The 16657-nt window shown below is 38.4% G+C and overlaps 1 protein-coding gene across 1 annotated transcript; it reads left to right on the top strand.

Moving 5' to 3' along the window:
- The first annotated feature begins 785 nt into the window (after positions 1-785).
- rgs5a (regulator of G protein signaling 5a) lies at positions 786-14724 on the top strand. The gene is made up of 5 exons (XM_039811547.1): positions 786-932; positions 1925-2038; positions 3587-3648; positions 9617-9783; positions 14413-14724. Exons 1-5 carry the CDS (start codon positions 889-891, stop codon positions 14575-14577), a joined length of 552 nt encoding a protein of 183 aa, XP_039667481.1. The 5' UTR covers positions 786-888; the 3' UTR covers positions 14578-14724.
- Positions 14725-16657: the final 1933 nt, after the last annotated feature.

Below are 16657 nucleotides of genomic sequence, written 5' to 3'. Positions count from 1 at the left end.
CCCATTCTCTTTAAAAGGTCCCTGTGTGTGTAAAAAGCATAGTGTGTGTAACAAGCATAGTGTGTGTAACAAGCATAGTGTGTGTAACAAGCATAGTGTGCGCACGCTGTGGATAAAGGCTGTTTTATAGACACTTTAAAATGGATAACCCCGTCATTGTAACCAAAATACAGTACGTCTGAGTTTATTTGCAAAGCTTATGTCGGTGAACTAGCATGTTGCTATTCCCCACAGTAGGCTGCTTGAAACACCGACTATCAACACACAGGACGAGTTGACCAATCACAGTCCTTGCGGTCTGCGTTGCCTCGAAAATGTTTTGGTGGTGCACGTCGAGCTACGGCGGAGGGCTCAGAGAGGAGCTCGCGGCGACACAGAGGGGTCTGCGGGGTTACGCGATCGATTCGAAATGTTCATAATGCACAAAATATAGTATAAAGAACAATAGAGCAAATAGGCATTACAATAATGTGTCCCACAAATGCAAAATCCAGTCATGTTAATTACAAATGTATTAATGAAAATATAACAAAAACTTACTGACAAGATTAGAAATCGCATCAACCTCTTTAAGAAATAACGTTAGATCTAATACCAATAAACATTCACGGTCATGTTTGCATGCTGCCCCCTTGTCCTGGTTGTGCAAGTCAATTGAAACCTCAAAGCAAACAGACCATTCACATCTGAAAACCCGCCCTTCCTCAGCCAGTAGACATTCCAGTCTGATTGGCTTAGCTTTTGGCCCAAAGCCCAAAGGATGTCTGTATAAAACTCCCCATGCGCTGAAAGCCAGAGTCAGAAAGCAAAAAGGGACTCTAAGACTTACATTGAGCTAACAGGAAGACTGAATTCACTCTCGAATACTGCAACTGAAGCCATTGGAAAATGTGTAAAGGATTAGCTGCCTTACCCCAAACCTGCCGGGAAAGGTGAGACCTGCATCATCACATTACCTCTGTCATGTCTTATCAGTGTGTTCCTCTGAGGTTGTTTGAATAACAAACATGTTCGACTATATTTAAACCCTCTTAAGAGGGACTCTGCAATAACTGTCTCAAAATAGATCAAAAAACATAAATTGTAAATCCATGTTGCTGTCAGTCAGACAAGTTCTTTTGTAAACTTTTCACTTGTAATTGAAATGATTTTCTGTTTCCTGGTCATTTTTTTTTAACAGCTTCAGATCTGTTTTAACGCTACCTTGAATGTTTTTTTTTATTTCTTACAACAGCTTGTGCAGATTAGAAAGTAAAAGAGATGTACTGTACTGTATATTGTTGTTTACGAACTCAAACCCGTTTCAAAGGTGGTGAACAAGAAGAAAAACTATTTTAAGTTTACACGAGTCTAAACACAACGAAATATCTTCACCATTTGGTTAATAATGGTTTTGAAATGTGATGCAATTCAGATTTTGTTCTTGATTCAAAGACAAAACAGTGAATATAAAATGTTTACGTGATAATGTAACAGTAGATACCTTTATAACTTCACAAATTGTTACACTGAATATGAAAATGTTCTGACTAAATCTCCAAATTAAAAAGGTCTAACTAGATAAAAAAAGTACTGTAATTCAAAAGAAAACTCTTTGAATATAAAAACGATGTTATCATTTAGTTTTTTTAGCCTCAACCCCTACTTTTTCCTTCCTGCTGCCTCTTTATTCAGTATAACATGAAACATTTTAATAAAGATCGCAGACTTTTTTGTTTCAAATTTGATTAATCAACTGCCATGCTTGTAAATGTAATCCTAGTGTCTTATATGAATGCAATATACCAGAGCCCTTTTAGAGAGAGGACGATAGATATGATGAAAGGTCAGGTAAACATCATGCCTGGATAATTAGGGCGTTCGTGTCTAACAAGTGAAAACAGAAGACTTTGTCACACGAGCCGTCTTGCTTTCTGTCCTCCAGGGCGAAGGAGATCAAGTCGAAATTGGGCGTTTTACTGCAGAAGCCGGAAAATGGCATTGATCTCATCATCCCCTATCCCGAGAAGACTGAGAAGAAGCCGGAGAAGCAGCAGAAGTGAGTCTCTTTCTCTGCCTCCCTGGGAGATTAATGTCTGTGGACTGGGGGGGGGTGGGGAATTGTTAACCAGATAATTGATGGTAAAGTGGCCGAGCAGAGCCCAGAGCAGGCACAAGATGTGGAGATCAGAGGACCGTAACGCTATCCAGACACTGACTGGGCTCTCACGTCAGTGTTAGATGCTCCAAAGCTTTAGATACGTCCATTACATACTGCATCACCTTGAAAAGACTGGGTTAGAAATCATTTACTTATGAGACGCTGAGGTACTTTTGGTTTTTTGTTAAACAATGTACTCAGCAATCTTGTAAGGGAAAGTATGCAACTTTTTTTTCTTAAAATATAATGGAAATTGTGTTGCCAAAAGTCCTTGAGTTGGTTCATTTGGAAAAACTGATTATTTTTGCTATTTTCTTATAATCTCAACGTATTGGCAATGGCTTTATATATATAGCACCTTTCATTACACATAAACTCAAAGTGCTTTACAATAAAAGAATAAAAGACAACGTATAAAAAAAAAGCATGAACAGGAATAAGAATAAAGTATAAGCATCAACACAACAACACTATCTACAAAAAAAGTGTGACCATAAAAATTCAAAACCTTTGAGTTTCCTGTTGGATGTGTAATCCCCAGAAGTCGGCGAGGCTTTAGCTGAGACTTTATTTTGTTAGTTTGTTTTATATATGTGTTAGTTCCCTTAAGAGTCATTGTGGTTCAATTTTGAGACAATACACTCTTTTTTTTGTATCTCTCCGCCACTGCCACTCATATTAATAATTTGCAATTGTCCCGAAACTTTATTTTCTCTTTCAATGATGACATTTTAAAAGCATTTGCTACCATCCAAGTACAGATATATTTTATCTCTGTTTGTTGTGATTTAATGTATAATTACTGTGGATATGTTCCACATTGTATCCCCACACTGTAAAGATAGATTACAAACTCGCCTTGCAAAGTGCTCATTAAGCATTTGCTTGAGATCATATAAAAAAATATAAAAAACCTGTATAATAAATGATGGACGACAGTTATGCTCTTTTACTAGGACACCTGATTGGGTAAACGCACCGCTTACTGGCCTGTCATTGGTCCTTCCAGCTAATTTTCAAACTTGGGAAAACATGTCAACCGCTTTGGAAACTTTCTCCTAAAGGAGAGAGAAAGGCCATGCCGTTTCAGAATGACAACTGCTCCTTGAAATTGTTTTTGTTTAAGTTTCAGCCAAATGTCTAAATGCGCACCGTGATTGGTCCGGTACATACGCCAGACACAATCCACTCTCAGTGGATGTTTTCCAGACTTAAATCTCGCAGCAGAATCTGAGATCAAAGGACGCAGTCTGGTTTTGGCAGACTGGATACTCGCATCAGATGTGTATAAGAGCTGGTTGTTTTTCACCCCTGTATGGTACAATAAAGTTTAATGAAATATTAGTTCATGATAAAGACTCATTTATGGATTATTATAACTGTTGGGATACTTTGAACCAGTTTTTTCTGAAGCTCCCAGACTGAACTGAGGTATTTTGTGTGCAGGCCTACTCCGGAGGAGGCTGCTCAGTGGCGTGAGAGTCTGGACCGAGTCCTGAACAACAGCTGTAGGTTACTCTCTCTTTTACTCACTCTCTTTCTCTCTCTCACACACACTCACACACACACACACTCACAGACTAATTTGTGTCACTCACTAACAAGTACAAGTGTTAACCTGGACATTTAGTGCTAAACTTGGGAGGTAACAACCTTTTGTCACCATGGTACTGAGTCAACATAATGTGACCGCGTGAACCGAATTATTGTACCCACAACATGATCAATAAAAGTACAGGTGGTGGTGATGGTGCAGTGGATATGACACATGTCTTTGGTGTGGGAGATCCGGGTTCGATTCCCACTGCGGTACATCAACCAATGTGTCCCTGAGGAAGACACTTAAAGTGATGGTTCGGAGTAATTCACCCTAGGGTCCTTTGCACCATGACCTCGAGCCAAACACCCCCCCAGAAGCTTTTTTCACCTGGGTCTAACATTGGGAGAGTTAGCGTAGAGTAGCGTTATCAGCTGAATAGCTTAGCGCAGGGGCTAATGGACCCACGTTTGTATCTCGTAAGTTACCCCACTAATAATGCCCGAAATGATACCAAACGTCTACAAGTAGTACAAATAGGTTATGCACTCATAAAACGATGGATTGTAAAGTTTGTAAGTACACCAGAAGTTTATGTAAATAACACTTGCCTGCTGGCTTCTGCTCTCTGCTGTTGTTGTTGCTGCTGTGAGACGAGTGCTTAGGGCCGTCTACAAATTACAACACCGAAAAGAGATACAACAAAAATATTTTTTAATTTAACTTTTTTTTAAAGTAAGTGCTGTAGTATAACTAGCAGGAGACAAGTAATAATTGAGGTAAGTTTGGAGACATTACCTTATTTAATCATTAAATTAATAAGTATTTTTGTTGTATCTCTTTTCGGTGTAGTAATTTGTAGACGGCCCTAAGCACTCGTCTAACTGTAGGTAGCAGCAGCAGCAACAGAGAGCTGAAGAGAGCAGGCAAGTGTTCATAAACTTCTGGTGTACTTACAAACTTTCCAATCCATCGTTTTATGAGAACATAACCTATTTGTACTACTTGTAGACGTTTGGTATCATTTCGGGCATTATTAGTGGAGTAACTTACAAGATACAAACGTGGGTCCGTTAGCCCCTGCGCTAAGCTATTCAGCTGATAACGCTACTCTACGCTAACTCTCCCAATGTTCGACCCAGGTGAAAAAAGCTTCTGGGAGGTGTTTGGCTCGAGGTCATGGTGCAAAGGACCCTAGGGTGAATTACTCCGAACCATCACTTTAACCCCTAGTTGCTCCAGAGGCGTGCAACCTCTGATATGTAGCAATTGTAAGTCGCTTTGGATAAAAGCGTCAGCTAAATGACATGTAATGTAATGTACAGGGAAACTGTTGGATTTCAATTGTATCTCATTATCTCGGAATTTGTTTACATCGGACTGATAGAAGTTCACCTTGTACAACTTTAACATTTCAAAAATCTCACATATTTTTCAGCAAACATGTCTTCAAGTGATCTCATTAACGAAAATATCCGATGTAATGTTGCCTGCTCCTGTCCCATGTGACTTGGCAGCACGTGTCTTGCAGATATTTCTCTTCTTCTAGTAATGGCATTCATGCACACCAGCTTTTTCCACATAGCTGATGGATGCTCAGTTATTTCCCCACAACAATCCTCCTTGTTAAAATCCCCAAATAGAACACATTTCATGTGTTACGGTAGCCTAGTACTTGCTGTTCTACAGTGTCTCTGCTTTGTTGACATAAGAGCATTTTTATTTCACTTTGGTTTAGCTGGTTTAACTCTAAGCATGCCTTCCCTTAGGTCTGGTGTCTGCCCGGACTGTTTGAGCAGGTACACCTAACAAGGTTTGGTTTCCATAACAACAATACAGCTTGTTATTTATTGTATAGTGTGTGAGACATCCATGTGACCATGTGTTTGTTTAACTGAATGGTGAAGATAATGATGATAAAGGTTTTTACCATTTTCTCATGCATATAAAATACTGTAACACCGCAAACAGCACTACTAAAAGGTTCAGAAATTAACAATTAACGGGATGTGCATAATCAGTTTTTCAAAACTCAATATCTACAACAAAATCCATAAATTACAAAGAAATTATAAAAAGGTATCTCAAATCAAGCAATCTGATTGGTTTATAGCCGTTATATGATAATCACATACCACGTCTATGATGTATAATTCCTTTACACAATAAGTATCATTCTGCGTCTGAGAAAAAAATATTTTTTAGACTAACAAACTGATAGCTGGTGCCACAGAGGGAAGCCATTCATCTGCACACGCACACTGCCATGACACAGAACTGGTTCAAAATCGGCAAAGTATTCCTTTAAGTGTACGCTATATTTAGAATATTTTTGGGCGCCTGGTTACCTTACCCGGTTAGAGCGGGCGCCCATATATAGAGGTGTACTTCTCGACGCAGCGGCTGCAGGTTCGACTCTGACCTGCGGCCCTTTGCTGCATGTCATTCCCCTTCTCCCTCCCCTATCATGTCTAAACTGTCCTATACAAATAAAGGCCTGAAAAAAATCCCCAAAAAATAATCTTAAAAAAAACTATGTATGTGTGTGTGTGTGTGTGTATATATATATATATATATATATATATATATATATATATATATATATATATATATATATATATATTCACAGCTTTACCTTGCCATCATACAGCACTTTCCGATGCAGAACTGAAGCCGTTATCTATGCTCTCTTCAAAGCCACCAGAGTCCCTTGACAAAATCAATCTTTTTACCTTGCAGAACACGGGAGTTGCTGCTGTACTGCTGCCTTGATCGGTTAGTTTGTTTTGGTTAAGCGTCAAGCCTAACGATGCCCCTTAGCTGCGATATAATCACAACATACCACGGCCTGTCACCAGATATTACTTCATCATATTTATCTGTAACATATGCTTCATGTATGTGTATCAGCAGTAATTTTGCCAATGTAAGTCACATTAAGATAGTTTGAACTGTAGGTATAAACTGATGAAAGTGTAAGTGCATTGCTCATGGGGAGAATAACAACCACCGTACTTTCCAGAAAGCAACGACTGGCTCCTCTGTTTACTTCACAAAGTGCACAGAAAGCCTGAGAGCCAGCAAGACTGATGATTAACTCTAATGGTTAGCGGTGTTGAGCGGTACGTGTGAACTCTCCTGCTATGAAGTCACTTAAGTTGCCCATGTATCAAAACAGAGCCACAGATGTTACTGACCATCTGATACGTATGAACGGAGAAACCTTTCCTCTGCAGAGCTCAGTGGGCGGTAAAAGACCTTTCTAAGTGGCTCCTTCAGCACAGTTCAGGGCAGAGAGATGTATGTTCCTCCTGTGTTTGCATGCCTGCATGAATGTGTGTACGCATCTGTGTGTGTATCTGACCATGGAGGTTATGTGTGTTATGGTAACATCTCCAGGGAGAAGTCTAAATGATTCCACCAGCGTTGATTTATTGCACAGTTGCTGCAAACTGCTGCACTGTGATTATTTATGTACATGAGATTTTACATTAACATTATTCTTTATGGCTTCTCTCTTGTTAATTCCCATGGGATTCTCTGTGAGGTATTTGCCCTCAGATGTAGAACTGCCCCCCTCCATTGCCTTGAAGTGAAAAATTGCATAACATAATGTTTATAATGCAACTGGGATTAAATAATGTGTGACTACTCGCTGATAAAATAGAAGCATTGCACTTGCAGAAAAATGAATCTAATTTTTAAAGTTGTTGTTTAGTTGTATCAGTTTATAATTATTTATGGTCAAACTATGAGGGTCAGTGAAGTTAATTAAAACTGAAATTAAAGTTAATCTCAAAAGAAAATGTAGCATAATTCTGCTGACATGGAAGAAAGATATGGTAGATTCATAAATGCATGACAAACAAAACTTGTGGTGGTGCTGGTTGTTGCAGCACTGATACACAAACGGCCATTAATTGTCACCAGCGCCTGTGTGTGTGTGTGTGTGTGTGTGTGTGTGTGTGTGTGTGTGTGTGTGTGTGTGTGTGTGTGTGTGTGTGTGTGTGTGTGTGTGTGTGTGTGTGTGTGTGTGTCCTTGTACTAAAGGTCTATGAAAAAAAAATAAAGCTTGATTGCAACTCCGTGCTATTTTGAACCAAACTAGCCATTTAGATTGCAGATAAAAGCCTAAGGCCACAGCAGAAAGCTTATCATCTGCAGCACATGCTCATTCAGACAATGGGACCTTTCGCAGGCATTATGTTGAACTACAATGCTCTTAGCTGAACTGAGTGGTTGTTTAATCAAGTCACATTTTGGATCCTTATCTTGGAATAACCACTGTCCTTTTACATTTGTCCAAATACAAGTTTTTTTTCTATTTTGGACACTTTTTTCAACTATTCCGAAAGGTACAGTAGGCATAGTTGTTTGTTTTTGTAAAAGTAAATTTAGTTTTTTTTTTTGTTTTTTTTTTAACTAAACGTAATTTTATTACTAGAATAGCTTGGAAGTTTTAAAAAAGGTTTCTGAATGTTTTCACTCCCTTTATATTGTAAAAAACATCCACTTGTTTCTGATCTCTCTTTTGGGTCCATCCAGAAAGTATTTGGGAAACTAATGCTGAAAACTTTTAAACTTTTAAAATGTGAAAAATGTGAAATGGACACAAAACATTGCTTAATCTCATCACACTTAAAAAATAGCAAACCTATGTAGTTCATGCCACCATTTTATAATGTTAATTGTTTCTTTCATTTCCCACTACTTCTCTTCTGCAAAACATGTACTAAAATCTTTTAGATATGGAATCTGTAACATTGCTGGTCTGTTGAAAATGTTTTTCTTTCCGAAATGGTTTTATTGAAACATGTCTGAACCATTACCGAAAGAGCCACAATGGCTCAAGTGATATTTGGCATCTGGTACATAATTTGAAAGGCAGCCGTGTCACTCCTGGAAAACAGGTGTGCCTTGGAAAATAATGGTATCAAGGAAGAAGAGTGTTCTCGGTTCTTACAGGGGCATCACTGGTGGATTTCAAAACTTATTTTGTCATAGAAGTCCTCATTAAAGACCATTTCTAAAGGACCTGTACTTCTGATTAGCACATGTTCTATAATGTTACGGTTTGGAGTGCAGGGAGCAGGGGAAGGACCCACATGCAGATGATACAGTTGGACTGGTGCAGTTCAAAAATGTATTGTAGTGATATGATTACATGGCAAGAGTCCAAATGGCAGGGCAATAACAGGTAGATGGGTAACTGACAAATGTGTCTTATCAATTTAATAATTCACCACATAAATATATAGAATGATGGTGCCTATATTATACAGACCAACAGTGTCCAAGCACAGATATAAAAAAAAAACATGAAACATCAGTTTGTGACTCACATTTAATTCCTTTTTGTTCTTGTACTGTATGTAAAACATTTAGCTAATTAATAATAGCAGTTGGCGTGGATGAAATCTGTTAATTTTAGGAGAGAGAGAGAGAGAGAGAGACAGATGGTCTGAGGGTTATTGTGTTTTTTTTGAGTGCCATTTTCCTTGTTACTCTCTGCCCAGGGGGAGGGGGACATGAATGAAAACACATTTCTGTGGACCGATCTGACAATTCGACAACTTAAGAATTGACTCATCCATATTATTTGGGGATTTACTTCTGTATTTTAGAAATTTAAATGACGAATGTATAACTGTGACATTAGCAGCTCCGAGCAAGATGCACGTCTTTTCGTGTTTAACCTTGTAACTCATCATTAAACTAAGCCATGTTGTAGGTGCAACAGAAATATTGAGTTTTAGTTAGCCCATCATGACTTCAGTTGAAAAGTGTCTCAAATGCTTATTCAGAATTGCCAGTATATTTATTTTAAGAATGTGTACGTGAAAAGGGGCCTAAATAATCACTTGTTGTTCTACTGTATATCCTAGCCTGTCGATACATCTTTCTCTCTCTCTAACTCCCCACCCCCTTTTCTCCATCAGATGGTCTGGCGGCTTTCCGTAGCTTCCTGCAGTCCGAGTTCAGTGATGAGAACATTGAGTTCTGGGTGACCTGCGAGGACTTCAAGAAGACCAAGAACCCCGCTAAGATGGCCGCCAAGGCCAAGAAGATCTATGAAGACTTCATCCAGTCTGAGGGACCCAGAGAGGTCAGGGACTCTTGTTACTTCCCCCTTTTAACACCAACTTGAATAGAAAGAGTTCATCGAATTAATCACATGCTTTACATGATGGAACGATTCAATTAAGAGCTCTGACTTAATGTAAGTCACTGAAATCTGGAAGTTGGCAACATTCTCATTCATACCACTCGTGCAAAGTTGTACATGCTCAATCCACATTCCTTAGAATATGCCTTCAGTGTGTTGATAATGCATTCAAATTTTTGTCAACAGGGTATGATTAGTCCCTCAAACCATACAACAATATAGGTTGTTAATTCCTCCCCTCTAATTCGACCCACAGGAGCGTTTGTTAAGGTTGTGAAACTGTCAAAGTTTGGTTATCTTTAGTCACCAAAACTCCTTAATTGAGAAAAACATCGTGGTTTGGGTTAAAATCAGACGTTACTTCACTACTGGTTACACACGTGACGCTGAATGTGACGTAATTTTGTTCCGTAAAATAAAAAATAAAAAACAGCTGCGTTTGTTCTCTCCTTTACGTTGAACTTGGCGCTTTTATACATGCAGTTCCTGCATTGCTCCCGCCATTATTACTACGGCCACTAGTGCGTGAACAGTCTCAATGAGTAAGATAGTCCACATTTTCCATAGCATTTTACTCAGCAAAAAGTGTATTCAAGATAAAAAAAAGGGAAAATGAATTGTTGGAGACGAAGCTCCCTGTATAACAAAGTGCATACATTTAAAGGAGTGAGAGTCTTTATCCAATCAGTTGAACCAGTGTTTAGAGGAGAAATACAGACATGCTAGAGTGTAAACTGACGAGGTATAGACAGGGAATGTACTTAGACTCTGTACCCCAGTGAACAGCGCGCGCGCGCACACACACACACACACACACACACACACACACACACATACATACACACATATTTAGCACATTTTCTGAGGTAATTCCTGCTTGGGTTAGGGATGTGACTTCTACTTCACTGTACTTTAGAGGGGAATTGTTCCTCATACTGGTCTACACTGATCTGATATTCTGGTTACTATAGGTAGGGTAATGTCTTAGTTTGTCATTTTTGGTAATACATGTATTCACTTTTTTGCCAAGAGTAACAATCAGTCTCTGACTGTTAAACCAGTTGTTGTAAACATGAGGTCTCTGGGAGGTCTCTTCCATGGAATAATAATCTTCTGGCAGACAGGACTAGATTTAGTTTATATTTGTATTTGATTAAGCATAAACATAACAACTGGCAAGTTCAAATCGACAGGGAATAATTAAATTGCACCTTGCCTAAAATCGACCTTATACACTATTTTCAAACAAAGTTGAAACAATTACTGCCTGGTGAGTTTTTGAGCTTGGAATTAGTGACCATTGTCCCATTGCATGTATCAGAGATACCCGGAAAATGAAAGCTAAGCCTCGTATGGTTATAAAAAGAAATCTAAGACAATTGAATGCCCAAGCCTTTTTAACTGATCTCTCACTCGTCTCACATCTGGAATATTTGATGATGATTTAGCTTTGGACTTTTCCATAAAAAAAAAAATTCTCTCCATTATTGATAAACATGCTCCACCAAAAAGGCTCATCATCAAAGACAGAGTTTCCCCTTGGTTCTCTTCTGAACTAGCTGCCTTATTTAAAGATCGAAACAGCATGGTCACTAGCCAGATGCTCTGGTGAGCCCTCAAATTGGGCAGCCTTAAGGCAAATCAGGAACAGATGCACCTCCATGCTAAGACTTGCCAAATCAAATTACTGTTCTGATTTGATTACTAATTCTTATAATAATCCTTTGGAAGGCGGTAAATTCTATTAAAACTACACCTACTGCTCCCCTACCTTCTCATCTTGATTGCTGTGATAATACAATTGTTGATCAAAATGAGATTTCTCTGGCATTAAACAGACGTTTTGTTGAAGCTGGTTATTTATTTGACCGGGAATACTCAGGACCCTACATTTTCAGTGATGACTGTGCACATAACGTGAGTCAGATCTGCAAGCTTTTATTTCATCCCATCTCTTCTGGTGTTGTATTTGATGCCTTGCAAGCTATTAATCCCAGGGTTTCAATTGGTGAGGCCAAATTGGATCCTTTCTTTCTTAAATGGGCTGCTCCACTTATTGCTGAGCAAATAACTCATATCTTCAACCTTTCTATTTCAACTGTATCTGGAAATTGGCACACATAACTCCACTGCACAAAGGAGGAAGCAAAAATGATATGGACGATTACAGACCCATTTCAAAATTGTAATGCCTTGCTAAACTCCTGGAATCTCTGTTAAATAATCAACTTAAGGTTTTCCTCAGTAGTTCTGCAGTTTTGAGTCCTCACCAATCAGGATTTAGAGTCAATCACAGTACCATCTCAGCTGTTAGTTGCAAATAATATTATATCTGCCCTTGATGAAAAGAAGCATTGTGCCTCCATTTTTGTAGACCTTTCAAAAGCATTTAATATGGTTGACCATCCCCATATCTATCAAGTTTTGGATTTGAAAATAAGGGAAATTTTCCGGTGCCCACCTCGAGCAGTCCCACCACCCCAACCAAGCTCCAGTATCCCTTACATTTTAAGACAGGTGTACAAGAAAGCTAAAATCACCACTTGATGCAGAATGCTGAAAACATTTACAATTTATAACATTGCTTGTCTTTACATTTACATTTTATTTTCATTCCACACATTCTTTTCATTTCATATTGCTTTTCTTTTACAGTTTTTCTTTTCATTTCACATAACTTTTCTTTACTCTTTTAGTGAGTTATTGTACAAATTTGTTGCAGACTTTGCATTCTTTAAGACTGTTTTGGAAGGAGTGTATTAGTGGGCTGGGCCAGAGTGGTTCATTTTATATGAGAGTAGAGCGCAAACAGTTCTGTTGTCTAACGTCATTCTATTCTCTGTAACAATCTTTCGTACCATGCTAAACACCCTTTCTGAACTTGCATTGCTATTATATGGGGAATGCATAGTAAAGCCTTCAAAAGTTTTGGCAGCGCACCGTCTCTGTCGTAGCGTCCATCATCCGTCTCTGTTTTCTTTCTTCTTTTTTCCCTCGTGTTGTCACTCATCATCTGACCTCACACACTAACCTCGCGACAACTGCCACCTACAGTACCTGTAGTAGGCATAGATATATGCTGTAGTAGGCTACTGCACGTGGCAGTTATCGCGAGGCTAGTGACAGAGCTCAGATTGGGAATGTTTTTTTTATTTTTTTTACTCCGCTCGGGCCCGGGGTATTATTATTTTTTAATAACGCAGGTTAAAATACGGGAGATTTACGGGAAAATACTAATATGGGAGGACGGCAGGAAAGAAGGGTAAAATACGGGACTTTCCCGGCCAAAACGGAATACTTGACAGGTATGACCATCCCTTGCTTTTACATAGTTGTACAACATTGGGCTAGATGATAAGGCATGTGATTGTTTTGAAAATTATTTACATGGGAGAGCTCAGTGTGTAAAGTCTGGAAACATCAAATCTCTCTTTTTGCCAATTTCTAAGGGGGTCCCACAGGGATCAGTTCTGGCACCTGTCCTTTTTTTCTATTTATATCAATAATATTGTGTCTTCTTTGATTGACTGCTATGTCCATCTTTATGCCGACGACATAATTATAAATTGCATTGCCATTTCTGTTCAGCTTGTTTACTAATGCCAGGAATATTGACTATGATAGCTTGTTTATAGTGGATCAAAATACAAATATCTTGGCATCTGGTTTGACGAGAAGTTTTCTTTTCTTTACCATATTGATAATCTAATCCTTAACTTGAAACAGAAACTAAGATTCCTTTACAGAAACAAATCCTGTTTCCCTTTATCAAACAGAAAAAGAATTGTTGAAGCTGTTTTTCTTTCAGTGCTTGATTATGGTGACGTTATTTATAGAAGTGCTGCTCCTAATCTCAAACACCTGGACACAATTTATCACTCCGCTCTAAGATTTATCACTGGAGAGAGCTACAACACCCATCATTGTTCACTCTAGGCTAAAGCAGGTCTATCTTCATAAGCAGAAAGACGTGAAAACCATTGGTGTCTGTTCATTTTTAAGGCCATTAACAGTAAGCTACCTCCTTATATTTCTGCTCTGTTAGAGTGGAACTCAGGGCCTTATCAAACAAGATAACAACCAGCTTTTACTTAAGGTCCAGAGGGTTCAATCAGAACTAGGGAAATCTGCATTCTTCTATAATGCACCAACCACCTAGAACAACAATCATTTAAATTAAGTTATCTTCCAACATATGAGCAGTTTAGAACACTGGTTTTAAATACTTGTGATTTTGGATGTAATTGATTTTAGTCATTTAAATGCAATTTTTTTACTAAATATTTATATATGTGCAACATTTGTAAATTGTGTTCTAAATTATATTTTGTATTTTATGTTCGGCTACATTGAAAATGAGGGCTTGCCCTCAATTGTACTCCCGAGAAGTAAATAAAGGTTGATGATGATGAAATGGCATCTTACACCTCATCTGTCTGAGTCATCTCTTGCAGACAAATCATTACATTTCTGCAAAAACCTACATCATCAGTATACATACTTGCCATCAGCACTTTGTCTTCATCCTTTGCATTTCTGACAGCATGTCCTGTTGTCCTCCCACCACAGGTGAACATTGATCACTTCACCAAGGATGTTACCCTGAGGAACCTGGTTGATCTCTCCCCTACAACCTTTGACCTGGCCCAGAAGAGGATCTTCGCCCTGATGGAGAAAGACTCCTTCGGTCGTTTCCTTCGGTCTGAGCAGTACCAGGAGCTCCTGGTTAACTAAGCCAGTGCACAGTCTGAGGAGCTGGGGTCGGGGAGGTTTTAAACAGCAGTTAGTACGCTCAATGGTGTTTTAAGCCCCCAACGTCTCTTTCCAGGCAGCACTGCGACCGTTGACTTCAAGGCACCTAACCCTTAACCTTAACCCTAACCATTGCCTAATCGACTTCAAGGCAGCGATGCGACCGTTGACTTCAAGGCACCTAACCCTAATTTTAACCCTAACCATAACCATAACCATTGCCTTCTCCTAGTGCCTTCCAGGCAGCGCTGCCTGAAGGAGACGTTGTTGGCTTAAAACACCGATAAACACTTATTACACAAATAATACGGAATACATTTTTGAAATTAAATATTTCTAATAAACTACCATTGTCTCAGACAGCTCGAGAAACAAAGACTTATTTTTACAAAATATCCAAAAAATGAAAGACTAGACAAATATATAATATAAAATGATATGATATAATATTTCCTTATTTGAATGTAACTAAAGTGAGACTGCCTTTTGAAATCACCCTATACCTCTCCAACCAACACACACACACACACGTTCTTGAACTTCTATATAAGTGAGGACCTACAATTGACAACAGGTATTCCCTATCCTCTTAAAGAAGAGAGGGTCTCCCTGAACAGGCCCCAGAATGACCTCACTTGTCAAAAATTGGCCTCAAAAACCTAATTGGTTCTCACACAAATGAAAAAATATGGATATGTACACATGGGGTCCACATCAAAACAGACACCAATGTGTTCCTATGAAGAACATATAACTCAATCTTTTCAGTTAAATTAGTTCTTAAACTTTTAATATAATTACTTAAAAAGTATACTCATGAAATTATCCCTTGAAAACATTGTCTGACATTGTAAAGGTGGTGTTGCAGCTTTGCCAGACCTGTCTAGACATATATATATATATAGTTTTGTGTAAGGTTTGACCACATTGTCTGCCATGCATTCTGTAGCATACTCCAAGGATGACTTTCTATCAGAGCCTTAATGCAGGGCTGTTTGTGGTCATTTAGATATCCTAAGCCTAAAATCCACTGACAATTATATTAATAATTCATTTTATTTAACTTTACTCAATTGTGGTCATATCATCTACATGACACTAACCTATGCCTAAAAATCAACCATGCCTTAATGTAACACAGATGTAGATGGTTGATTGTTTTGAAGCAAACTTTACTAGGGGTAACTTTGTGAACTAAATCAGAATTAACCAAATTCAAATGTAACTAAAATGAAAGTTTTCTTTTGCAGTTTTGCCAAAATATAGCTTGACCCCAAAATGAAGTAGGCTACCTTAAATATACAGAAATGGTAAATCCCTTTAACACAATAGGTAACCCTAAAATTTCCCTCGGGATGAATAAAGTATCTATCTACTGTATCTATCTAACCCAGTTTGACCCTCCTTCTTTTTCCACAGACCTAAACCTCTTATTTAGTTAGACGTCAGAGTGAATTTTAAGTAGCCTACTTTGTGGTTTTCCCAAGAAATTGTTAATAATAATAATAATATGCCATGTTGAGTGCCTGGACAATATGACCTATAACATTTTCTGTCTATGAAAGAAATCCATTGGGAAACTCTGAATAGAACAGTTACACAGTTGACAGATTCACAAAAAAATTCCCAGCAACAACCAAGTATTTTGTCATTTAAATAAAAGAACTTGTAACTAGTATCAATGCACGAGTAATGATTATTACATACGTCTCTTTTTGTTCTCGCTCTCACACAGACAGTATAATTTTTGATTTTCACCAAACTCTTTTTGCTGTGATACATTCTGTGAGAGCCATCCTTGAGAACAGTGCTGGCTAGTTGGCACAGTGGTGAAGCTCCTTGGCTACCACTAAACTGCATGTTGCTAGGATGGGAAAATCAAGTCGGAGGGAATCTGAAAAAAGAAGTGAACAGAGCAGTGGTTTTAACAGAGAAAGGTTTTTTTTCCTATGTGATAATAATACCAAGGTTGTATGTACTGTTTATGCACGACGAGTCGCTAAAAAGGTCCAGACCTGGTCTTTATTACATCAGTGAAAAACATGGGAGACAAAACTTGCAG

This window comes from Perca fluviatilis, chromosome 9 (genome assembly GCF_010015445.1).
Source record: "Perca fluviatilis chromosome 9, GENO_Pfluv_1.0, whole genome shotgun sequence".
Classification (NCBI taxonomy): Eukaryota; Metazoa; Chordata; class Actinopteri; order Perciformes; family Percidae; genus Perca; species Perca fluviatilis.
This window is presented reverse-complemented; position numbering and strand designations above follow the sequence as displayed.

What these genes read in the sequence shown, in the direction of transcription:
- rgs5a (XM_039811547.1), top strand. Translation starts at nt 889, where the DNA reads ATGTGTAAAGGATTAGCTGCCTTACCCCAAACCTGCCGGGAAAG. An exon ending in CCGAGTCCTGAACAACAGCT is followed by an intron (nt 3,649 to 9,616) that starts GTAGGTTACTCT and finishes TTTCTCCATCAG; the next exon opens with ATGGTCTGGCGGCTTTCCGT. An exon ending in AGTCTGAGGGACCCAGAGAG is followed by an intron (nt 9,784 to 14,412) that starts GTCAGGGACTCT and finishes CTCCCACCACAG; the next exon opens with GTGAACATTGATCACTTCAC.